We start from the raw sequence: 24,890 nt of genomic DNA on the forward strand, positions 1-24,890 counted from the left end.
CCTATTCAGTGACAACAAAGTTAGAATTCATCAATGGGACAGTGGCCAGTGGGCACCAAGGTCTAAGGATACAGGTTCACGTTGGTATTGTGAAGTTGGGGGTGGAGGACAGTCATAATTCTCTTTAGACATGCCTGTCTTTTTAAACAGATTGTGAACGAAAGTGTCTTAAAAGCTTATTTGATTTGCCATGGGATTTTAAAACTGTTGTTTGCTATGTGTGTGCCTGCTGCCTCTGCATATGGTTTAAAAAGTGCGGAGAAAATATTTGAGGAACAACTTGGCCACGTTTTCTGCGCCACCTGCGAGAGTTTACTTTTATTTATTTTTGCTAAATGTGAATTTGTCCACTTTAACAGAGGCAGCAACAATAACCTCATGTCGACTATTGAAAAGTAATTGTCCAGTTTTAAATAGCCTATTAAATGGAGTGTTATCGCAACGGTATTCTATTTCTTGATTTTCAAAATAAAATGTAACTATGTTCAAAAATTGCCCCCAAAAATATCAAATTTTGTATGTGTTTAGTTCAAAAAACGTCCGTTCTATATACAAATGTATGTCATATATATACATGAAACTTCCATGTTATTGATTGGTCTTCAACAGTATCGTATCACTTGTAAACAGTGTATGCAAAATCGTGGTGGATAGACAAGATGAACGTTCATTACGATTTAGCTAGAGTTGACCTTTATTTTGAAGGGCCGTAGGCTTCACCGCGCACAACTTTCGTTGAGACCGTGCCACTCACTTGCCAGCCTGTGGACAAGTTTAACAAAGCAGTGTCTATCGGGGGGAAATTAACAGAAGACTTTCTGGAATTTATGGAAATCCTTTAACTTTTGGCAACATCAATAACACGGTATGCAGTTAAATCAATGGTAGAAGTTGACCGGGTATTTAATTAGCTTGTTCTGAACGTAACGTGCCGTCAACGTAAGGGGGTACTGCTCGAGGCAACATAGCTGGAGTGAAAGCGGGATTCTGTTGTGCTAGTTAGCCAGCTAGCTGTGTAGTGCTAGGTAATGTGCAGATCATTTTGAAAAAGTGAGTTACTGGTTTGTTTGCCTAACTGTACAGTTCAGTGTAGATTGTAAAGTCATACCCATATAATTTACACTCAGGTTTTGAGAACTTGGCTGTTCTAGTACAAAATGTTAACTCCGCACTACTAAGAACAACTTCGGGTGTGTTAAGTGAGCGCCCGAGTCCATGCAATACTTGACTGTCGTGTACCTGCCTCCTTTAAGCTGTCTAACGTGAAAGCAAACGTAGATAGTTAACACTAGCTGAAATGGCCAAAATATTATTTTTATACAGTTAGTTGATACCTTTTAGGTTTTGTTATACATGTTCCATTGTTTCTTGAATTACTCCTTTTCCTGTCTGTGTTTCAGATGCACTACTACCGCTATCAGAATGCAGCTACACGGGAGGTCAGCTGCTGCTACAAATACCTTATGTTCAGCTACAACATCATATTTTGGGTAAGTAGTATCTGACTTACAGAAAGTGATAAATGTAGACGTATGTTTTATTCCCACAACAAGTTAAACCGTTACAGATTTTAGGTGAAACGAAAGAATGATTCAGACGCGGTACGTTGGAACATCCGGTGACAGATACACAGGCCATTGCAAAATGAGGGCGAGGTTTAAAAGTTTTCTTCATGGGCAGTTATCCAAAGCGCTTTGCTGTCGGAAGTACAGAGTTTACTCAGCCATCTCTGCAACCTCTCTGCTAGCTGACCCGCCGCCCCGCTGCTGCAATCTTTCCCCCCACAGAGTACTTTTTCCATTGCCTCTCTCTGATAACATTCTCCAATGGCAGACGTTATGTTTGTGTACTCTGTTAAACTGGGCTGAGAATAAATTGGCTTTTCCTTCCAACCTCTACTTCTCTCTTTCTAACTTCTCCAGCAGCACTTGTTTGTGTGTTGTTTTCTTTCTTTCTGTTTGACAGTATTCTAATCAAGTTTGTGTTTTAAGGCCCTCCCAGTGGTGAAGTTTAACATTTTGTGTCAACTTCCTGTTTTAGTCAGCACACAAGATTTTAGGTGAATCTACAAAGTCAGTTGTATTTGTTGCACTTCCTTGGTTATTATTCTGGACACTTGGGAGTTGAGTTTGTGAGGTTCCTTCCTTGCTATTTTGTCATCTGCTACCGTCTGCCTACGAGGCATGGTGTCGAGATTTTTTGACGTCAGACAGAAGTTTTTGTCAACAGGACGTTTTTGTCAACAAGAAGTGTAAAACCTTCTGGGGTAATGGTGTCAGTATGTGCAAAGCTTGAAAATTGACACGACAACTCTGTGCTGTTTTTTCCCCATTTTAAAGATAATTTAAATTCCCTTTTTGTGGGCATGTTGATCAAATATTTCTTCTTTTCACATAGATATCCAACCAGTATCCACATTTCCTCAGTTGGTAGTAGCCGGTATCAGATCATTTTACAATTTCAATCCTTGATGTTCTCCTTGATTTAGAATTGTAGTCGGTGAATCGAAAGGCCAGAGACGCTTGGTGTTTGTCCCTGGCTTGGGAACCACAATTCACTTTCGGTTAGATTCTCAGGGAGATAATTGACTCGTTAATATCTGACTCCAATTTTAAGACATGTGCACAAGTGCGTTACCTGTAACCTCGAGCGCTAAACAGTTAATGACATGAAACTCTGACGTAGGTAAAAATCGTCTGCTTGATCAGAGCATCGACCCTAAAGTATGCGTGTTCACTAAACAGTCGTTCATCTCTACTATAATATGGATTTAACCATAGTAGACCTAGTAGGATATGTAATCGATCACTCAGAGGCTCTGGTAAATTCCTTCGGAGCATGGAGATCCACTGTAAGTGACTGAGGCCTTAAGTTAAAACCTACTCCAAAAGTCTATGTTTATAATCAGTTAGCCGCATCAACCAGACTAGATCTAAGTTTTCACTGCCGTAGCTTGATAGATACGTTTCAAGGAGAACAAGTAACGTCAAAATGCACAATAATAGTTTATTATATAAATAGTAAGACAATCAATACAATGATAATGAAATATCATCAAATACAAAACATACCTTCAGAGCAAAGGTTAACAAAGGTATTCACAATGAAGACTAGGCGCCTAACGCACCGGAGCTGTATCATAAACAGAACTCGAAGTGATTGGTAAAACTTCTTCCTCTATACACCCAAACCTGACTAAAATGGGGACACCGGTCACATGATTGAAAAGTTGTCTAACGCATACAAATTCAAATTGGATCATTGATCAAGGCTGCAGTAGACCAAGTGGGCCCTTGCAAGACAAGGGAAATTGTTAAACACATGTTGGTCTGCTGCAAGCACAAACTCTGTAAACCCTGTACATGTACATGTTACAGTGTTAAAATTATTACTAGAATGTAATGCATAAAATAAGAAACAAAAGCATATCAAACATGACATTAAAAGCTGTTTAGAATGATATTTACAAGAACACAACTTTTAATGATAATTTCAGAGTCTTCCTATGTCCACCTTCCTCTTCAACTGTTGAGATCACCTTTCCAGAGGTGTGTCATTAAGGTGTGATTGTCATTTTAGCATTCATGCAAATTCATGCATGGGGTTACTTTTACATTTAGTCATTTAGCAGACGCTCTTATCCAGAGCGACTTACAGTAAGTACAGGGACATTCCCCTGAGGCAAGTAGGGTGACGTGCCTTGCCCAAGGACACAACGTCATTTGGCACAGCTGGGAATCAAACTGGCAACCTTCTGATTACTAGCCCAATTCCCTAACCGCTCAGCCACCTGACTCCCAGTTAGTGTCCATTTGATATATATTGTGGTTAGTCGAGGTAAACGCCCATGAATCATTTTAGAGGTGAAACAATGTAATAAGATGCTGTGAGGCCTAGGCTGCTGGGACAAGGAACACAACATGAAGCCTCAGTAAAGTCAGTGTCTTTCCTAACATGTAGTCGTGTGTGTGCTTTTCCCCACAGCTGGCCGGAGCAGCGTTTATTGCTATCGGTTTCTGGGCCTGGAGCGAAAAGGTAAACAGCTACGATTACATTGGCTATCAACTTGTAAATATATCTAATCTTTCTTACCGAGCCCTACACCGCAATTCCCAACCTGTGGGCTGCGGCCCATTAAGTGAACGGATGTGTGGGCGGTGGCAAAAATATTTGAGCTATGCAAGTGGTGACGCAAAGTGGAAAAGGTTGGGATTGGCTGCCCTACACTGTCCTACTAACGTGGGCCCGACATGTTTAAGACCTCATCCGTTTGTGCCAGGATACGATGTCCAGCGAATTAGGCGGAGGGTTGTGTTGGTGATGTCATCCTTGCTCTGACCTATAGGGAGTGCTCCTGGACCTGACCCAGGTGACACGGCTGCATGGTTTCGACCCTGTGTGGTTGGTTCTCGTGGTCGGGGCCGTCACCTTCATCCTGGGCTTCGCTGGCTGTGTGGGTGCCCTCAGGGAGAACATCTGCCTGCTCAAGTTTGTGAGTAGCTCAGGCCTGCGTCGTTAGGACAACAGCTGTTTTGCCTTCCTTCTTCAATTCTGTGTCAGAGAAATTAAGAATGTAACGTTTTATACTGAACAATACTACATTTACAATTAGCAGACGCTCTTATCCAGAGCGACTTACAGTAAGTACAGGGACATTCCCCCTGAGGCAAGTTGGTTGAAGTGCCTTGCCCAAGGACACAACGTCATTTGGCACGTCAACCTTCTGATTAATAGCCTGATTCCCTAACCACTCACCCATCTGACCCACTGCTGGTGCTTAGCATTCTTTGTCAGCAGATAAGAGCCCTCCCAAACATACTCTAGGCTTTCCTTATTACCCTGGGGGAAGGGTGAGCATTTTTTAAGACTAGAAGCTGTTGGGGGAGTCACCCACAGTCACTTCCTCTGCCACAATGACTCCTTTTGTCTGTTTTTTTTTGCTGTCTGGGTAACAACTTCTCGAAACGTCTCCATCTTTATCTCTATTTACTTCTTCTCTCACCCAATGTCGTCGTCCTCTTTCTCCTCGTCTCATTCTCTCTCTTTTCTCTCCCTTCCTCCTATCCCTCCATCATTGCCTCACCGTATCCCTCGGAATGCCACCCTGGCCCAGTATTCAAGTGGTTATTCAGACCGAGCCTTCTGTTGATGCCTCGGGCCACAGGCTGCGTGACTTTGACAAGGTGTGGCTTGGCATCCCAGATGAGGAGGAAACCTTCTATGAACAACAGATTTGTTCAGTCCCAGTAGCGGGCTTCCTCACACATGGTGTCTAACACACATGTGGACTTTCAACATGACAGGACACACCTGTCTGCAATGATCTTGTTTATTGATCATGCTCTAATCCTCACCTTCTCCCCTATCCACCCTGTGCCCAGTCCACCTCTGTGTCCTTGTCCATATGCACAATTGCTCTCCCTTATGTCAAGTATTTAGACGTTGTTTACGTTTTCGTAGGTTGTTGGAAATGTTGTTTGGCAATATTATAATTATTTGATATGGGCCCTGTGCCCCACTCAGAAATCGTACACAAACCAGCTTTTTAATAAGAAGTCTGTGTTTTGATGACCTTGTTCTTATCGTCAAGCCAGCACCCTGCCACAGTCTAACCAGCTGCAGGAACTGCCGTTTGGGAATACATTTACTTTTTTTGAAACTCTATTTCATCTCTCTGAGTTACGTATCAACAGTTTCTAGTATGCACGTTCCACAGTTCTGAGAATAAATCATGTTTATATGTTTAGCCTGTATCTTGTTTATATTGTAGTTTTGTGTGTGTCATATGTTTGTCTTCATAGTGTCATATGTTCACATTATGTTTATTTGTCCATTGTAGTAAAAAAAATCCTGGTCGTGTAGCTCCAGGATTTAGTCTGATACAGAGCCCCCTGTGTTCCCACCAGTTCTCGGGTGTGATCGGCTTCATCTTCTTCCTGGAGCTGACGGCGGCGGTGCTGGCTGTGGTCTTCCAGGACCCCCTGAGGGATTGGATCAGCGACTTCTTCCTGGCCAACGTCAAGGCCTACCGAGAGGACATCGATCTGCAGAACCTCATAGACTCCCTGCAGAGGCTGGTGCGACTGTGTGTGTGTGTGTGTGTTTATCTGTTTTGTGGTGGGCTTTGTAGGCCAGCTGGCAGGAAGGGAAACATGCTGGCGTCTGACCCTGAGAGACTATCCTGTCTTTTTCAACCTTTTCTTCTTTTTGATTGTATATTTTTTTGCTAGCTGTTATCTCCCTTGTCTTTTCATCAGTAGCACTGTCTACTTTTCTCAAGCTTCACTACAGTAGCCTGTCTATCAGTGGGCATGTGGGGCTGATTATTGCTCTCTCTCCCTCCATTTCTATGTCTCCTCGAGTGCTCATGTTTGACTGATTCCGTGTCCCCTCCCCCTCTCTTAGAACCACTGCTGTGGAGCCAAAGACCCAGACGACTGGGACCTGAACGTGTACTTCAACTGCAGCCAGAGCAACATCAGCCGGGAGAAGTGTGGAGTCCCTTTCTCCTGCTGCCTCAGCGACCCTGCTGTAAGCCTGTCTGTCAGCATGTCTGTCTCTCAGCCTGTCTGTCTCTCAGCCTGTCTGTCTCTCAGCCTGTCTGTCTGTCAGCATGTCTGTCTCTCAGCCTGTCTGTCAGCATGTCTGTCTCTCAGCCTGTCTGTCTCTCAGCCTGTCTGTCTCTCAGCATGTCTGTCTCTCAGCCTGTCTGTCTCTCAGCCTGTCTGTCTCTCAGCATGTCTGTCTCTCAGCCTGTCTGTCTGTCAGCCTGTCTGTCTCTCAGCCTGTCTGTCTGGAAGCTTGTTGGTCTCTCAGCCTGTCTGTCTCTCAGCCTGTCTGTCTGGAAGCTTGTTGGTCTCTCAGCCTGTCTGTCTCTCAGCCTGTCTGTCTCTCAGCCTGTCTGTCTCTCAGCCTGTCTATCTCTCAGCCTGTCTGTCAGCATGTCTGTCTCTCAGCCTGTCTGTCTCTCAGCCTGTCTGTCTCTCAGCCTGTCTGTCTCTCAGCCTGTCTGTCTGTCAGTCAGCCTGTCTGTCTCTCAGCCTGTCTGTCAGTCAGCCTGTCTGTCTGGAAGCCTGTCTGTCTCTCAGCCTGTCTGTCTCTCAGCCTGTCTGTCAGCATGTCTGTCTCTCAGCCTGTCTGTCTCTCAGCCTGTCTGTCTCTCAGCCTGTCTGTCAGCATGTCTGTCTCTCAGCCTGTCTGTCTCTCAGCCTGTCTGTCAGCATGTCTGTCTGTCAGCATGTCTGTCTCTCAGCCTGTCTGTCTCTCAGCCTGTCTGTCTCTCAGCCTGTCTGTCTGTCAGCACGTCTGTCTCTCAGCCTGTCTGTCTCTCAGCCTGTCTGTCTCTCAGCCTGTCTGTCTGTCAGCCTGTCTGTCTCTCAGCCTGTCTGTCTGTCAGCTTGTCTTTCTCTCAGCCTGTCTGTCTCTCAGCCTGTCTGTCTCTCAGCCTGTCTGTCTGTCTGTCAGCATGTCTGTCTCTCAGCCTGTCTGTCTCTCAGCCTGTCTGTCTGTCAGCCTGTCTGTCTCTCAGCCTGTCTGTCAGCATGTCTGTCTCTCAGCCTGTCTGTCTCTCAGCCTGTCTGTCTGTCAGTCAGCCTGTCTGTCTCTCAGCCTGTCTGTCAGTCAGCCTGTCTGTCTGTCTGGAAGCTTGTTGGTCTCTCAGCCTGTCTGTCTGGAAGCCTGTCTGTGACATTCTGTTCGTTCCTGTCGTTTCTCCATCTGTCTCCAGAACCCTCTGTGTTTGTTTGCTTGTTGTTGTTTTGTTTGTCTTCTTTGCTCTCTTTGCATCTGAAGCATCTGTCGTTCCCTTCTCACAACAAGTGGAGTTTTCCTTTAGCCAGTTTTATTGTTATGCTGAAGCAAAAGTCTTCTCCTAGGTACTGTCACCTTGACTGTTGTTACTGGCATTAAACAGACACAAACTAGGGTACAAAGTTACTTACTTTCCTGCTTACTTTGTTTTTGTATTCTTATGGCCTATTGATAAGTGTGTTAAATGTTTAAAGCACTGTGGGTGATTAGGACTGTCAAGTGTGTGTGATTAGGTGTCAGGTGTGTGTGTTTAACTCGATCTCTGTTCTCACAGGACACAGTGGTGAACACCCAGTGTGGCTATGATGTCAGAGCTGGTCAGAAGGTGAGACCGCAAACACAGACCGGACACGCATTTAACACATCAAAATAAGTGGCGAAAAGGTCAAATACAGATTCTAGAATCAGAAAGGATCGATCTTGGGAGCCGTGCAGACATACTTTGAGGCCAATTTATGTCTAGTCATTTAGGTGTCATGTAACATCTTTAACACAAATGAGGTCAAAGCTGCTTCGATATTTGTTTTGTTTCAACATATTTTCAATTTCCAAACGGCGCCGTTGGAGAAGGAAAAACCTAGCTGTTTGTCTTAAGACCAAATCATTGTAGTAATGTTAGTTTTCCAGATGTTTCCCCTTGAGAGGAGACGAGTCAAGGCCCAGCTGGTAGATATTGAACTCTCATATCGACAGCTCCCTCTCGCCATTACTCAACCTGGAGAAAATCAAAATATGCTGTTATCACAGCTGAGAGCAGGAGGCAGGGTGGCGTTCCGCCCATCTCCCCTCCCCTGGGTCCCCCCGTCCCTCCGTCCGCATCTAGAAACACAGGCCGACAAGAACAGATTGTTTCTCCAGCACAGTTCTGCTAGCCAGTGTTCCAGCAGTTGCTCTCCAAGCTGGGCTGCTTACACTGAACCGTGTGTGTTTCTGCTTGATTGTGTGTGCGGTTGGTGTGTTTTTTTGTTGTTGTTTGTTTTTTTAAAGCTCTTTTTTTTTACTTCGACCCTTATTTAGCAGTGGTTTCAGTTCCCTGCTTGACAGGCTTGCCTGCTCGGAGGATTGAATGTGTGAAGGGAGAGACTAGAGGCAAGTATAGACAGAGATGTGCAAGCTTCAGTCTTGGATAGATTCATCATAATCACGTATAAACGGCCTACTGATGGTGACCTTTTCGGCTGTCCAATTATGAAGGCCCATACTTCACTCCCTAAGGATCGAATTCTCTCAAGGTCTTGCCCTTAAGTTGAGGATTTTTTTAACTAGATGCTCGCGTGATTCTTCATATTGCCAACATGCATTCTGCCAAATCCTGTGTGCTTTTCTCCACTGGCAGCCCAATCGATGTCTCAAATCTTGAACTCTTGAGGTGCCTCATTTCAGACGTGTCACGCCACACTTAACGCCGGTCTCTTCCTGTCTGTTGTTTCTGTGCCTCTCCTCCTTGTCTCCCAGGGCGACTGGGGCAACTACATCTACACCCAGGGCTGCATCCCAGCCCTGGAGGCCTGGCTGCCTCGAAACATCTATATCGTGGCCGGAGCCTTCATCGTCATATCTCTGCTGCAGGTACCAGGGAAACTACTGTGTGCGTGTGTGTGTGTGTGTAATGATTCCGAGCTCCCTGTGATGTGTTGATACAGTGGCAGCACCATGGTAACGTGCTGCTGTGTTGTCTCCACAGATGATGGGTATATTCCTGGCTCGGACGTTAATCGGAGACATTGAGCAGGTCAAGCTGAGCTACTAAGGCCCCGGCATCAACCAACAAGGGACGGCGCTGGATGACAGGAAGACCATCTCTATCTCTATCCCCCTCTCCATTCATCCATGTCTCAGAGAGACAGCCAGGACACACCCTCCACCCCGCCCTCATTCCCTCCCTCCATCTCTTGAGCCAGAGGGGAAACAGATGTATCTGTCGAGTGCTCTTCTCCCTCCCCTCTCTCTCTCTCTCTCTCTGGGAGAAGAGCTCAGATGCACTGAAGACACCGTCTCTCTCCAACCCACTTCCAATCCATCCCTTCATCCCTCTCTCCACAGGATTGGAGGAGAGAAGGAGGGAGGAATCTTTCCTCAGCTCCTGCTGTGTGCATGAGGTTTCTCCTCTTCCACGACCGCCTATACTCATGCCCTGTCCTCGGAAAGCACAGAAACCAGACTTTGTGTTTGGAACATCTCCAGCAATCTCATTGTATTTAGGCTTACTTTTTTTGTTGTTGAGTGTGTCACAAGAAGTCTTATATTTTCAACCGGGACATCAACCTTTGCTGAAGGGAGAACATGCTTACCCATTCAGCCCCTCGGGCATTCTCCAAAGCTGCAGTGAATTGTGCCTCCAACAGCCTGTAAAAACTGGCTGAACAGGAAGACTGCAGATGGCATCATTCCAAAGAAATGCTACCTTACATGCTATGGATTGGCCAGGGCTTGATATGACAATAGGTGACCAAAAGGGAGGGGAAAGGATTCGGATGCAAATCACCTTGTGTTCTTACACCCCATTGGCCAACAGAATCAGTGCTATGGTATCGTCATAAATTGTCTGTACAGTAGCCACTGTTGCCTTTTGGCCTTATGTTACAAGTGCATACAAAACATGTAAGAGACGGAAGTATTTCCCCTCCAGTCAAGCCTGGGGTGACGCCCAGCAACGGCATCCCAATCTGGGTCAACACCAAACATCCGCTGCCTGGATAACGTGTCTTTTCATCCTCGTGACTCACTCTTTGGACTCAACGGGATTTCGTACCACACCGTGCTAGTTATCACGCTGCCTTAAGGGAAAGATTGAATGTTTATATTTGTGGAGATATAGCCTTATAGATACATATAGCTCAGCCTTTATGATGTTTGAAGTAGTGAGGCTGTGTTTGTTTGAGTTATCCAAGCTGTTGAGCCTGGGAGTGGCTGACGGTAATGAAGCTGTTGTGTGGAGTCCAGGGGGGGTGGGTGCTGGTCAGATCAGGAGCAGGCCCGGTACATCGTACCCAGGGGGCAGGGACAGGAGAGGAGGGGGCCAGTACCGCCTCCAGGGGGGCAGGTGAGTGCCATTTTGTCCCCAGAACCAGGATTTAGTGTTAGTGTGATGCACAGAATGTTACCTGACAGCTAAGAGGACGTCATGACTAGAACATTGTGGATTGAGTTGGTGTGTTCACCAAATGCTTCATTTTTTTTTTTTTCTTCCAAACAGCCCTCCTCAGACAGTGCCTTGTCATTGTGTGTAGTTTATTAGCGCTGTGCTGCTCTGTTCTCTGTTAGACGTGGAATGCAACATGATCCGACAAGAAGCTACAGCAGGCTGAAGAGAAACAGTTTACACTGACTGATAGCACCCCTCAACATGGCCCCTGGTCGTTTGACTAACGCACACCAGAGACACTTCAGATCCAAATGGACTTGGTCGACCTGTTGAGTGAAATGTACTGCTTCCAAGTTACTGCCAGTGCTTCCAAGTTACTGCCAGTGCTTCCGCATATTGAGCTTGCCTTACTTAGTCCAAAGATTCTACTGTAGGCCAACGTGGTCACTATTAGAAACGTACAGTCAGTTCTATGGGGTTTCCTCATAATCATTTGTTGTATGGTTAAGCACATCAAGCAATAAAAAAGAATATTGTCAGTGTTTGGAAACTGTTTTTAGAGCCCTGTGAAGGATATTAAGTGTTTAGTTTGACGTGTTTGATTTGTTTGTTCATGGGACACTTTGTTTGTGTTGCTGTGGAAGGAATTAAACCGTATACATAGATGATTTTTTTTACAAAGGGACCTCTATATTTGTAGATATGTTCTGTCTCACTGAATAACATTTTGTAATTGTACATTTTGTAATTCTCGCATTTTTATGCAATAAAATGTAAAAAAAATTGTAGTTTAGCTTTTTCATTTGAGAAAAGTTTTAGATCCCTCTTAATTTTGGTGCTAAATGGACATGACCATAATGGGGAACATGGCCCTAAGATTGGGCAATCACACAGCCCCTTTACCGTAAATGGTACAACCTAATGACCTGTTGTCTGGTTACAACTTCAAATGTGAGGTTAGCGGTTCCCATCACATAACTTCCACTCTCTACTAACTTCTCATTTCAAGCCGTGATGACCTGGCACAAAACTCTTTCTCTGGCCACACAATGGACCTTTTGTGATCATTCTGTGAGGAGTTTACATCTCTTAGATTCTGATGGTATATGTCTCCTGCTGACAATCCTTGAAAACATTTTGTATTTATTTTATCTTTAGAATACTAGAGGCACAGCAAGCTACATGTTTGTTCTGGCAGCATTCACCCAACTCCCTGGAGACAGCTCTCCACATTCTACAATAGCAACATTTGATCAACAACGGTCTGAGCTAGCTACAGCTAACTAGACACTTGACTAATACTGGACAGGACGTGTTGTGGTCAGTGGAGGGCAGTTGTCTGCCAGGAAAAGGAGTGGTCAGATAAGAAGGCCGCTCATCCTGGACTGAGATCAGCCATTTCCGTCCCAAACACACTAAACTCAACATGTTGGCCTTTATCGAACATCCATTATGTCTTGTCTCAACAAGCCTATTTCAATGTGGGAAGAATCTGATACACACATTTATCTGTTATGCTCTGCAGTCCGTCTCTTGTGATAGTGTTACACGCCAGTCGAGGCGTTTGTGCTATCCTGGTGGTGTGGAAAATGTAGAAACCTAACCCTGATGGTCACAAGACAATGTCCTGCGTTGGGGGGGGGGGGGGGGGGGGGGCACCTGGATGTGCATGTCTGTCAGTGCCTACGAACTGGCATGTCTCTGACAGGATGCTAGAGGGTTCAGGGAGTAGAAATAGTGTCGTTTACTATTGGTTGTTCTCCCTGTTTGAGGGATGATACCCGCTGTAGGAAAGGGGAATCTCCGGTTACTTGCTCCGGAGCAGAGAGGCTATCACTTGCATGGAAAAATCTGTCAGTGGGACAACCAATACACTGGCCAGCCATGTGTAGTGAAGGTGGAACCCAGGGCCTAGTTTAACTTCAACTTTTTACTCGATAAATAACCCTCTTCCTCCCGCCTGAGGGAAGTGTGTTTTCTACACCGTAGTTTGCACATCAGGGACGCAACACTCTCAATTTCAGAACAAAGTGGTGTCGGAATAACAACACGAGCGACTTCCTAACAGATTTGATGACACCATAACAAGCCCAAAGTCACCTCCCTGACTCTACTTTGAAGATTTAATAGACGGCCCAGAAGCAAAACATCTTAAGGCAACTGTGTGTGTGTGTCATCCTAATGTGTTCTGCATCTCAGATATGGAAGTTGCACAGTTCGAGGGGGAGGTTTACTTGAGGCACAAAGTGAGTAGGCATGTCTGAATTATCAACTTAGCTGTAAAGTGACAGCGTGGGTGTTTGACTGAGCCAAAACCACTTTGCAAGCGTCCCATCCCCCCAAAGAAATCCATAAAAATGCTTCAACGCTATCTATGTTCACCTCAGGTTCTTACGTCCTCTGTCATGTTCATGTCTCCACATCACCGTTGGCCTTGCGTCCATGCAACCCCCCTGGCAGACTCGGTGGATGAGATGAACATTGTAATGTATCTTTGGTCTCAGCTCAGAGCTGGTTTAAGCTCCCAAATAACTGGCAGCAAGTACTTTGTTCACTTGAGATTCGACCCCGCCATTGGCGTGTGGAGGCCTTGCAGGACACTGGAGAGTTCATCTGAGAGGACAGTCCAGTGGTATGATTTAGGGCTTGTAGAAATGAGCTGAACAGATTCCAGAGAGCTGAGTTTCAGTTAAGTTGTTGTGTTAGTGGGTTTTTTTTTCCTTCCAAATAAACCCTGAGAGGTTTTGAACACGGGTTCTGTACAGCATGAGAAGGAGATGAAGGACGTCCGTTACTGAAATAGTTTCCCGTAGTCTGTGGAAGAAGCTGTTCTTCTGCAAGGTTCCAGTAGAAGCTCCCCTCCTGATGTTGTGATCACCTCTTCCTGCACACACACACACAGACAGATAACATATCTGACATGGTTATGATACACTAAATAGCTTTCATGCCATGATGGTTTTTCCAAGACTGATCTGAATTTTCAAGATGAATCATGTTCAAGTGACCATTTAGTTGGTGTGTGTGTGTGTATATCCATGTGTGGGAGTACAGAGGGTTGATTCTATCAAGCCTAACCCTAACCCAGTTCACACTTTTCAATCCTGTCTGCCTGTTTTTACTTCAGGGAAAAAGGTTTCCATGGTTACACCATTTCTTTGAAGAGAGTCAGGGTATTACGTCAGACATGCCGTCTATTTGTTGCCATATTTTCATATGATAAAAAAAGTCGATGTAGTTGAAGAGTGCAGGAACGTGCGATTTCTTAGCCCCAAGTTAAGAGTTTTCAAGTACATTTCTTAGAAAGATGATAACCATGTAATGCAACATGGATGTGGTTTGACACAAACTGGCATTCTATCCACACGCATATTTGAATGTGACTGAAACGCTGTACTGAGGTGTTTGATTCTAAATCTCTTCCTTCCTGGCAGCTTAGCAGAGCCCCCACCCTGGAGCCCCAGCCGACCTTGTGGAAGTCGACGAGGTCGGCCAGTGTGGCGTGGCGGTTCTGGTCCACGCCCAGGAAGCTGTAATAGTCGGCGGAGGCGTCAATGAGGAAGTGCTTGAAGCCGTGGGGCGTGCGGCAGGACAGGGTGTAGCCCCAAATCATGTCACTGAGGCGAACCAGGAAGGAGCCCTCGCTGGCATTCATCAGCAGCATTTCCGAGTCCTGTCTTGAGATCAGGCCTGGCGATGGAGAGAAGGGGGGGTCAGCTGCCTCGTCTGAAACGGATCTCATTCAGACTTTCACTGTTAAACAGTGCTAGAAACAAAAAAAGGCTGAAAACCATTTAAACCAGGCTGGACTCTTCTCAGTGTCAAGCGGGAGTTTGTGCATACTTTACTGCCGGCATTGTACAGCGTGTTGGCGTTGAGAGGCCCTGTGAAACGTCCTCTGCTCTCATGGCTCCATTCATCTGGCCTTGTGTCATTTTACTCAAGCAGGAGCCACACACTGTGACCCATTACGAGGCACAAAGCTTAGGGCCTCTCGCCTGTAATTAGTGTAGGTGGCCCATGAATTATTGAGGAGATCCATCCCTTTGGCTACTAACAACTCTGTGTGTGGTGCAAGTGAAAGAGATCTACCAAGAGGCTGAATTGATGCCTACACTAAAACAGAAACATTTCGGGCTAAATAACTTGTTGTGTGGCACACTAATACGACACAAAAGGACATTATCGTCCCTCATCATTTGAAAGGCTGGTGATTTTTTTCACACCGGAAACGTATTAAAGGACATTACACTGGCCCTGTGGATATGGCAGTCATTCGTTCAAACGCAGTACTCACCATGAAACCAGGGGGCGATAGTGGTGCTGTTGCGCTCGTAGCCAGCCTGTTTGGGCCCCTGCTCCTCTTTGAACCACAGAAGAACACATTCCTTTGAGCTTGGCCTTGGTCCCCTTACCCACGCAGGACTAGAGAGATGAGGAGAACAGCACAGGAGCAGAGAAAGACGGCATTTGTCAAGTGAATAATGTTTGACACTCCTTTATGTGTCATTACATTCTGCATTCATTTCCACCTAGTCTCACCAGCCCTATCGTTTAAGACTATAAACTAAATATGAATAGCATACTTACAGTAAAAGCCTACACTAGCTGCAGCTCTGTACCATACTAAACCACCATGTTGTACTGCAGTCCCTAGTGTCTTAGAGATGTACCTGTCCAGAGGCTGGGAGATGATCTGGCTGTGTCGACGGCTGTGTCTGCGCCGGTAAAACAAAGTGGCTGGTGTCTGTGGACCTGACCGGCTGTGCTCCGAGACGTGAGCTCCAACGCCGTGGCGGGCAGGAGACGAGGACTCCAGGTCGCTGCTGTGTCTGCGGCTCATGGTGGGCCCGGGGCCTTGAGCGGGCGGCGTCTGGAACAGGCCGCTGAGCCCCGCCACGCGGCCCTTCCCCAGGGCACGGACGGACTGCCGCTGGGACTCGTCCCTAGCCCGGCGGGCCTTGCTCTGCCTCTCCTCATCTGCCTTCTTGGAGCGACGCACTGGGGAAGAGGAGAAAAGAGGAGGTTTTTGTTTGGGTGTCTGCATCTATTATTTTCGGTTGTGATACAGTGTATGGCTCATTACACACACATTCTATTTTACCGAAATGCATCTTATGTCCTCTAGGAGAGTCTGAATTTTAAACTTTTGAGAAAAACAGTTGCTAGAGAAAATGTTTAGAGGTTAGAGGATAGCAGGGTTTATGGATGAGAGGGTAGAGATAGATGGAGGGGTGGAGAAGGAAAAGACTGGGTAAAGAGATGACTCACACTGCTCCTCCCATTCCTTGTCCTCCTTTTCACTTCTTCGCTGCTCCCGCTCCAGGGAGAGATACAACTCCTTCGCTCTCTTCTCCTCTGCTCGCTTGATCTCCTCTTCTCCTCGCTGCCTCTCCTCCTCCTCCCTCCTCTGTGGAAGCAGAAAGTGTAAGGTACGTCAACACACACAGAGTGAGCGACACACACTCAACTATGCAGGCACACAAAACTACAGAGGTATTCCATTAAAAAATAACATATTATGGGATGTCAAAACTTGGCAGGCCTTGCCTCAGCCTTGCTAATGATCTCATTCTCCACTATCATGCACTCCCGTACACCAGAGATGAACACTAGTGTTCAGCTCATCATTTGGACTGAAGTGGAAATAATTGAGTGAATAATTCATTACCGAGGACAAACACATAGCATTGTGGTAATCTGAACCACTAAGGCATCGTAATTCATCACATTAAAAATAATTACCACATCATTATAGAAACAAAAACGACAGTCGGATGTTGTTGACCGGTGTGCTCCTATAGTGTGCTCTCAGTGAGCAGCACAGGATATTCTGCTCGCGGGGTTGGACTGAGAGACAGACAGTTGATGGTGCAGTTGTTGACGGGAAGGTAATTGGCAAAGGGAGTGAGTCGAGTATGGAGGCCAGCAGGGGACATGTTCAACAGCCAGAAAGGACGGGGCTGCTGTGTCAGAGTTAGCGCTAGTCTCGTGTGCACTTATTTTCTAAGAGGTCATCTGACATTTTGTTCTGGAATGTTTCTCAGCTCAGTCAGAAAAATGTAAGTGTGTAGAGTCTGACATTTGGCTGTGAGTGAGTAAATGGATGGAATTAATACGTGAATGTGAATGAACAGATTAGTGTGTGAGGCAGAGAATGGAATAATGAAAAAGAAAAAAGAATCTCTTCAGGGTAGATAGGTACCTTGGTAGAAATTCAGCGGTTATCTGAGACATCGCTCTTTTATCATCTCTTTCTCTCTTCTCCCTCTCTTTCTCAGCTTCGGAGAGAGTGAGAGGGAAATGTTTAATGACTCAGCACTTCTCCTCCAAGCCAGCAGATCGTCGAGGGAGGGAATGATGAATGAGCTGTTTAATATTTGACGAGTTTCTTAAGAAGGTCTCATTCATGTGGGTGCTAAATCACCCGAGACTGTCAATGTTCTCCAGAGCTGTTACAGAGTTTTGAGCCACAACAGCGTGACCACCTTCTCAACTACATCCCACCTCTCCAGACTCCCAACTCTCTTAAGCCCTCCTCTCGTTCTAACACAACTTCCTGCGTCTTTAATCATTTCACATATTTATGATATGCACACAACCACACTTTTACAGATGCATCGGTTACCTTTGAGTCCATAATATTATTCACTTTCATTTAAAATCCCGCACAACGATTGTTAATATTTCCGCCATATCAGAACCAATCGCAAAACTTTTTGGCTCTCAACTCACCTTGTAAATACCCCGCCACTGTCAAAATAGATTATACACATCTGTTCGTTAGTGTACGTAAGCTTGACATCCCTTTTGACATTTAACGTTCTGTCTAACTAGTTTTTGCGCAGGACAACAGCCAATTCACTGTCAGAACATCAAAGGATTCGCCGTGGGTAAGCTAATGCAGCAGTTATTTGGGATGTTTTACTTTTCTCATTATTTATTTCAAGTTATCCCACGTTGACAGATAAAACCGATGGAACCATTTAAATATGAGGCCGCAATTTTTTATTCATCGTGAGATACGGGTCCTGATGCTACCCTATACAGTTCTGTTGTTTTTGGTATTAATTTTTAGCAAGACATTGTAGAACAAGACAACCATTAAAAAATCATGGAAACAAGAAACTTGGCACGTTTCTTATCAACAAAAACAAAAGGAAATGCAAACCACCACAACCCTGACTCCACCGATGCACAACCAAGGTTAGTACAACTCCTACACCACATGCTTCTACTGCACTGTAAACCTATGTGGGTGTACTGTTCTTCAAACATCACAAAACACCTTGTTTGTGCATGGGTTGAGTTAGGGTGGTGATCATTTGAATTAACTTTTTGTTTTGGGGCTTTTCACAAACCATAACTCATACACTACATTAGCACAAGCATACACACACACACACACACACACACACACACACACGCATACACACACACACACACACACACACTGAACCAGTGTTTCTGTCCTCTCTAAGGGAGATCCAGTTGGTTGCTCTACCCACAGATCCCTCTTATCTGCTTGATTTTCCCCTGCTGGGGAACTTGCCAGATTGACTATCGACCGCCAGAGCCTACACTCATATTTCAACTCACCGCCAAATAAAGCATGCTGGGAGCTATATCGAGAAGATGTTCTGACTCTAACAGGTCGCTCTGTGAGTGGCTGCGAGCTTAAAGACTTAAATATTTAAGAGGACTGCTCTCACAAGCCGGTTTGGCAAATAGATGCCTAGCCCTAGAGGTGGGCTTCGCTTGGATTGTATAGGAAAAGAAATCACGCTCGCTTTTCCCAAAGTGCAACATAAGATCCCCCATCATTCACGTCACAATCAGACCTGGGGGGCCCACATTCTAGCTGACTAGCCTAGTGCATACTATGTACCGTGGCTTTTATGAACTGCTTTGTTGTGTATCAAATCAAATCAAATGTATTTGTATAGCCCTTTTTACACGCAAGCATGTCATAGAGGGCTTCACATACGCCCATAGAACTGCCCCTCAACCAACCTAAACCCTCAAGGAAGACAAGGAAAAACTCCCAGAAAAACTCCCAATGGGAGAAAAAATGGAAGAAACCTTGGGAGGAGCAATTCAGATTCAGATTCACATTCAATGTAGATATATATCCGTATCTCAACTCCACACTCTATTTATAATTTAAAATACTGTATATTGCTAAAAGTATTCACTCAGCTATCCAAATCATTGAATTCCGGTGCACAAAGCAAGGGTCATAAAGACATGAATGAGTGAGTTTGGTGTGGAAGAACTTGACTGTCTTGCACAGAGTCCTGACCTCAACCCGATAGAACACCTTTGGGATGAATTAGAGCAGAAACTGAGAGCCAGGCCCTCTCGTCCATCATCTGTCTGACCTCACAAATGCACTTCTGGAAGAATGGTCCAAAATTCCCATAAACACACTCCTAAACCTTGTGAAAAGCCTTCCTAGAAGACTTGAAGATGTTATAGCTGTAAAGGGTGGGCTGACATCATATCAAATCCTATGGTTTAAGAATGGGATGTCACTCATGTTCATATGCGTCTGCTAAATGAATAAATGCAAATGTAAAATAAATAAATATGCGTGTGGAGGCAGACGAGTGAATACTTTCGGCAGTATAGTGTAGATCTGGGATTTACCCCATTACCAAAAGATCACGCGATGGTCACTTCCTGACCTTAAGTTCTTCCTGGATGCGTTCTTCCTCCTGCTTGGCAGCCCTGCGATCCTCCGTCTCCTCCTTCCACTTCCCGGCCACAAACCTGGCCTTCTCCTTCGCCATGGCATCCCGAAACTTCTTCTCAATCTCTGCCTCCTTGGCACGCCTGCGGCATTAGAAAGGAGGGTTAAGGCTGTCTCCTCCCTCCCTCCCTGCCTCCCTCCCTCCCTCCGTCTCCTCACCAGTGCTCCTGGGCCTCCTGCTGTGCCTGCCGTCTGGCCCTCTCCTCCATCAGCTCCCTGATGATGTCATTGTAGGACTTATCCCCTGGGGCTTCGCCCATCACCCACACCCACACGTCTCCATCACTGCCCACCAGCCACTGGATGCTCCTCTCACCTGCTGAGGGAGCAGGCGCAGCCCGGTTAGCAACATCGAGCAGTCTGAAGAGCTGTAGTGAGTCTGCAGCTGGTGTGCTGACCGATTAAGCATGAGATAAAAAACTGAAATCAAAAATCTGTTATTCTGTCATTATTAGTTGTTTTAAAATGTAATTTACTCTATTTGGCTACAGAACACTGTGGGAACATTTGGGGAATGTTGGCATGGAACGCAGAGAAACTTGGCATTGGGAAAACAGACACTACAATCAACACTCCCAGACACAGTTTGCTTCACTGTTTAAGACTTACCCTTCTTATCTTTGTCCTGTATCTGATGTTCCAATTTCTGGTTCTGATCTGGTTCCTGATCCTGGTCCTGGTCCTTTTTTGGGTTCTCCCTCTCATTCCAGCGTCGGACCTGTTCCTGGCGGATCTTGTAGAACAGAATCTGTTTCTGCTCCTCGTTCAACTCAGCCAATAGGTCTGGGTCAATGTACATGTCCCTCAGAATCTGCTGCATCATCTTGGCTACACTGGCTCGGGTCTGGTCTGGTCAGAGCTTAGGGAAAATGTCAGTTACCCCATTGATCCATGTCTCTCATGGTTTCGTTCTCAGCTGGATTTTCAGATGTCTGATTGGTTGACTAAGATCTAAAAGAGTTCCTGTAGACAGCTCTTCATCCCTTTAGAAAGCGTCTAGTTTCCGGTCTCTTCCGTGGAGATGGTCTGTTTCCTTCTCCTTATCCATCACCTCCTATCTTTCTACCTCTTTTCTTTTAACTGTGTCTTTTAACTGTTTCTCTAGTCCATTTCCAGGCTCCGCTGTAAGTAAGATTTAATTCTATTTCTCAAATGTTCTTTTGGAATTGGAGATGCTGTAGATTAATCCAGCCCTGTGCTACTTCTCTGGGCCTTTCAGTCTGTGGAAGATAAGCCGTTAGTACACTCAAGAAACTAACGCAGGTCCTTCCTCTTGCAACATGGTATCTGATGCAAACAGTTTGAACCTGATCTCTGGGTAGTGTGTGTGGGGGTGTGTGTGTGAGTGCAGACTATCTGTTTACCTAATGTGTCATGTGATACGTCTCCAACGGGAGCAGACAGTGAGGAAACAATGGTCCTTAGGCTTCTGCAGTTTTTGTCTTCATTGTCCCTCTCTCTCTGTGAAACAGCTTGTGGCAAGGTTTGCCCTTGTGCTTTTGCCTAATGTCAATGAGGAACGATATTTGCATGCTAATTGTCCCGGTGGTCAGCACTGGAAACAAGGAAATTATTTGAGAGTAGAAGGGCTAACATTTATGTAGGTAATGCATTCTGACTTGACTAATCATAAGAGCACGTTTCTGTTGAAGAAGCACAATCAAGGTAAGACATACTGTGTTTAAAAAATCATCCAAATGTACCCTCTTCTTCACATTTATATGTAGTCGTTTGTCAACGCCTATCACTCCCACTGAGATCCAGTAGAATTTAATACTGCCCTGCACTACAGTAGTCACAAAAACAGTCGTGTTCCAGACTTTTTTAAAATTCTCAATATGCAATGAACAATCATAGATCGAAAGAAATTCAGTTTATTTTTATTAACACATTTATTTTTCATCATAAAACGATTTTGAGGGCTCAAAACTTATTTGACATGAGATTTTTTCCCAAATCCCTCACCTCTCCCTGGAGAATGTTTGAGTGTTTCAGTCACTGCAGCTTTCATTTCATGCTCTGCGGCCATTCTGCTCCAGTTCAGGGCTACTGCTGCTGCAACACGCAAAAATATACTTCTAAAGCCTTGCATTATTAACATCACATCCATTTACAATTTAGCACAATTCGAACACAGTGGCAAGGATAACTGTATAGAGAAATAATGATGTGTTGTGTACATGTATATAGTAAAGGTGAAAAAAAAAAAATCTTCATACCTTTTGCACAGAGTGGAAAAGGATGTCCTTAGATGCAATCGTAGTGCTTTTTCCACATTCATGTACGTTAAGTTTTTCATGAGTCTGGTCAAGTCACCTCTCCAAACACTCACACTTTTCCAAGGAAAAAACAAGCTGAGCAACCTCTGAATAGAAGAGAATAGTGTACAGTAGGTTCTATGACTATAGGTTGACTACCAAATCATCTAGTCCAGCCAGCCTACTCCAATTGCCTGTGATTTGAAGGAATCACATTCAAACATTTTAAGTCGATATTTTAGATCTGCCCCTGTGTGTCTCTGTGCTTCTTGGCTCCTGATCTAGAGTCTCTTCAGGGTGTTTTATCTCATGCAGTCGTTTTGATGAACATGTATACAGTACATTGCGCATGCTCAATTTAATGAGCCTGTCGGTTCATCGTTAGTGTGGCAACATGCTTCGTAAGTCTTCTGGGTATATTGCTTTGCCTCCACTGACAGTCACTGCCTCTCTTCTGGCAAGCATACAGATTGTGCAGGTACACTGTAACCTTGGATCAAATTTCAAAAGAGATGTCAGTTGGTGCAGTTATTCTTTGTGTGTACAGCAGGCACTTTGTGAACTGTATCTCCGAGGCAACAGTTTGAACACTTTCCCTCCGTGCCTGCAATTGGTGTTTATCTGGATTATCGACTCAAGAAGACATTTGCTTAGACCGTTCCATGTTTTGGGATTGGGGTCAGACATAAGAGACATAAGACTTTTGATGAACCTTTAGAAACCCTCAAGGCGTTTCAAGAGTTTACTTACATTCTCTATCTGCGGAGTCAAGTCTTTCTTTAACCCCACAACAGTTACATTTATTTTATTTAAAGCCTTCCTTTAGGACAGCATATTTCCCAGCTAGATAACATTAATCTGACACTTTTTTTGTTACTCTGTCATATGTGTAAATCCAAGATTACATGCTAGAAATAGAATTATATTATAATAGAATGATGTGCTTTTGTATTTATCTTCGACTTTATTGACTGAATTTTATCATGAACTATGAGATGATAACTTTGGATGCAGAATACCTAGCTATTGTTCAGACTTTTTCTTCTTCTTCCATATTTTATGGTATTTTTCATGGGAGACTCATACTATATAAACATCCAAACATGCATGCAGTAAAACAGCCGGACACAAGCAGAAGATGGTGACAGTGTTCGGGGACAAGTCTGAGCCGTCTTACCTTCACAGTCCGACAGGAAGCGAATGCTGCAGGAAACACCCCCTGTGGCCATGACTCTCAGCTGTGTGTGTGTGTGTCTGTGTGTGTGTGTGTGCGTGTGTGTGTGTGTCTGTGTGTCTGTGTGTGTATTTACGGATTTTAGTATTCAGCACGTGGACCAACATGTTCCAATGTTCTCTGTTGGGGACTAGTCATCCACACGTTCCTATGAGACAGATATTTCTATCCTTTCTCCCGCTCTCTTTTTATCTCTCTCCTTCAAACAAACAACAATTCATCTGTTCCGTGTCAAATCACAAGCCTTTTTTGTTCACTGATTTAGAGCCAAGAATAGCTTCGAGCGATTTGGAAGGATGTATGGAAGGGATAAACTAGAAAAAATGTTTTGCTTTAAAATGCATTCAGGAAAACTTTCTTATGCAATTGTAATATTTATGTAATAATCATAACACTAAACAAGTCTGCCGCTAACCCAACCATCTCTCACCTTATTTCCACAGCAAAGGCCACTCATACACTGTTTAAACTGACAAAAAAATAAAATAATTAATCAATATTAATCTCTACAGTTTAATCCAGTACTCAAAGGGTTTGTGTTTTACAATACATTGAACAATACAGAAAAGCAAATCTCGTTTAACATGCAGCTTAGACAGTGTTGTTGACTAAATGCAAATATGATTCTCACTGGAGAGGCAATTACCCTAACAAACGCCTCACATCAAGCTAATTCATGTTTGCATTCCGCTCATCATGCTATAATTATAGGTTAGTTGTATTGTCACAATGTATTCATCCTTTCCAGAGTATTCTCTCCTCTCAGTATCTGGTAAAATGCTGTCAAATAGACAACATTGTGCACATGCACTTCAGTACACCTCTGAGACATTTTGTAAGTGGAGGAACACTTCCATATTTTGATGTCTAATTAAAATACAGTGTCAACTAACAGGCAATGCAAATATGAAACATTCAGGCATCGAATAAGGCATTGAGGAGTGTTTTTCATCAATTGTTTTCACGACATGAGCCTTGTCCGTGTGCGAGAGATGGTACCATGTCTAATCCGTCTCTCAAAGCCCCTGGCCCTAGACTCTTTCTTCATCCAGCATGGATGGATGAGGTATTATTGGTCTGGTGGGCCGCCACGGTCCACATCAAGCCCAGTTCTTAACACAAAGAACTGCGAGCCAAGCCCCTCGTTTGCAGGGATAGATCTCAAGCGGCGCTCCCATCTCTCCCTTTCATCCTTCCTCCTGAAGCCCATGGCACAAGGACCATTAGGCGGGTCTGATTTATGGCAGAGCTGGGGCCTGTGAGTGTGGAGTCTTCTCCCCTAGTGGTAGACATCTGGCGGTTCATTCCACAGTAGGGTCATGAATCAAATCCATTGTTCTACCTGCCAGTGTGTGTGTGTGTGTGTGTGTGACTAAAAAGCCGCCTCTGTGCATTTGACAAACACACACAGATGCTTGTTGTGATCGTAAAGCTGTGCTTTCGCTCCTTGTCTCAAAAGAAAACATCCTAAGGGTGAACATCGGATTTAAACAACACCCCATACAGCTGTAGATTGTGTGTCTCCTAGTTTCTAGAGTCTGGGGCGGTATTGTTAATTTTCTACGCAGCACTGCGCCTGAGACCTGAGTCTGCCGTAGTGAGGGTGTCCTCACAATAGGGGGCATTGTTGAGCCGGCTGTTGAGAAGCCAGTCATCAGGCAAGTTTTTCACTTGACTGGGACCAATCAGGACCAAGGCTGAGACAGAGAGCTCCTTGGCACCCGTGGTTGGTCACAGTCTGGTGCCAGGGGT

General features: G+C 44.9%; 2 protein-coding genes across 3 annotated transcripts; one reads left to right on the plus strand and one right to left on the minus strand.

The window, feature by feature from the left end:
• The first annotated feature begins 724 nt into the window (after positions 1-724).
• On the plus strand, positions 725-11,682 carry tspan14 (tetraspanin 14). 2 transcript variants are annotated; one of them, XM_047029332.1, is made up of 9 exons: positions 725-865; positions 1,401-1,490; positions 3,985-4,035; positions 4,346-4,492; positions 5,907-6,077; positions 6,406-6,531; positions 8,084-8,134; positions 9,265-9,378; positions 9,494-11,682. In XM_047029332.1, exons 2-9 carry the CDS (start codon positions 1,401-1,403, stop codon positions 9,557-9,559), a joined length of 816 nt encoding a protein of 271 aa, XP_046885288.1. In that variant the 5' UTR covers positions 725-865; the 3' UTR covers positions 9,560-11,682. The 2 variants fall into 2 exon arrangements, with proteins under 2 accessions (XP_046885288.1, XP_046885289.1); XM_047029333.1 differs by lacking the exon at positions 725-865 and adding an exon at positions 909-1,050.
• Positions 11,683-12,565: 883 nt separating this feature from the next.
• On the minus strand, positions 12,566-21,071 carry sh2d4ba (SH2 domain containing 4Ba). Its single transcript, XM_047029562.1, has 9 exons — positions 21,011-21,071; positions 20,256-20,866; positions 19,806-19,965; positions 19,582-19,729; positions 16,166-16,304; positions 15,568-15,895; positions 15,192-15,319; positions 14,364-14,584; positions 12,566-13,778 (listed from the first exon to the last, which is right to left on the minus strand). Exons 2-9 carry the CDS (start codon positions 20,467-20,469, stop codon positions 13,686-13,688), a joined length of 1,431 nt encoding a protein of 476 aa, XP_046885518.1. The 5' UTR covers positions 20,470-20,866; positions 21,011-21,071; the 3' UTR covers positions 12,566-13,685.
• Positions 21,072-24,890: the final 3,819 nt, after the last annotated feature.

Source organism: Hypomesus transpacificus, chromosome 11 (genome assembly GCF_021917145.1).
Source record: "Hypomesus transpacificus isolate Combined female chromosome 11, fHypTra1, whole genome shotgun sequence".
Taxonomy (NCBI): Eukaryota; Metazoa; Chordata; class Actinopteri; order Osmeriformes; family Osmeridae; genus Hypomesus; species Hypomesus transpacificus.

Excerpts from the sequence above, each read along its gene's own strand:
- tspan14 (XM_047029332.1), top strand. The coding sequence starts at position 1,401 with ATGCACTACTACCGCTATCAGAATGCAGCTACACGGGAGGTCAGCTGC. Across the intron at positions 4,036-4,345 it reads TCTGGGCCTGGAGCGAAAAG|GGAGTGCTCCTGGACCTGAC; the intron begins GTAAACAGCTAC and ends TCTGACCTATAG. Across the intron at positions 8,135-9,264 it reads ATGTCAGAGCTGGTCAGAAG|GGCGACTGGGGCAACTACAT; the intron begins GTGAGACCGCAA and ends CTTGTCTCCCAG.
- sh2d4ba (XM_047029562.1), bottom strand. The coding sequence starts at position 20,469 with ATGATGCAGCAGATTCTGAGGGACATGTACATTGACCCAGACCTATTG. Across the intron at positions 16,305-19,581 it reads GCATCCAGGAAGAACTTAAG|AGGAGGGAGGAGGAGGAGAG; the intron begins GTCAGGAAGTGA and ends CTGCTTCCACAG. Across the intron at positions 15,896-16,165 it reads CAAGGAATGGGAGGAGCAGT|TGCGTCGCTCCAAGAAGGCA; the intron begins GTGAGTCATCTC and ends CCTCTTCCCCAG.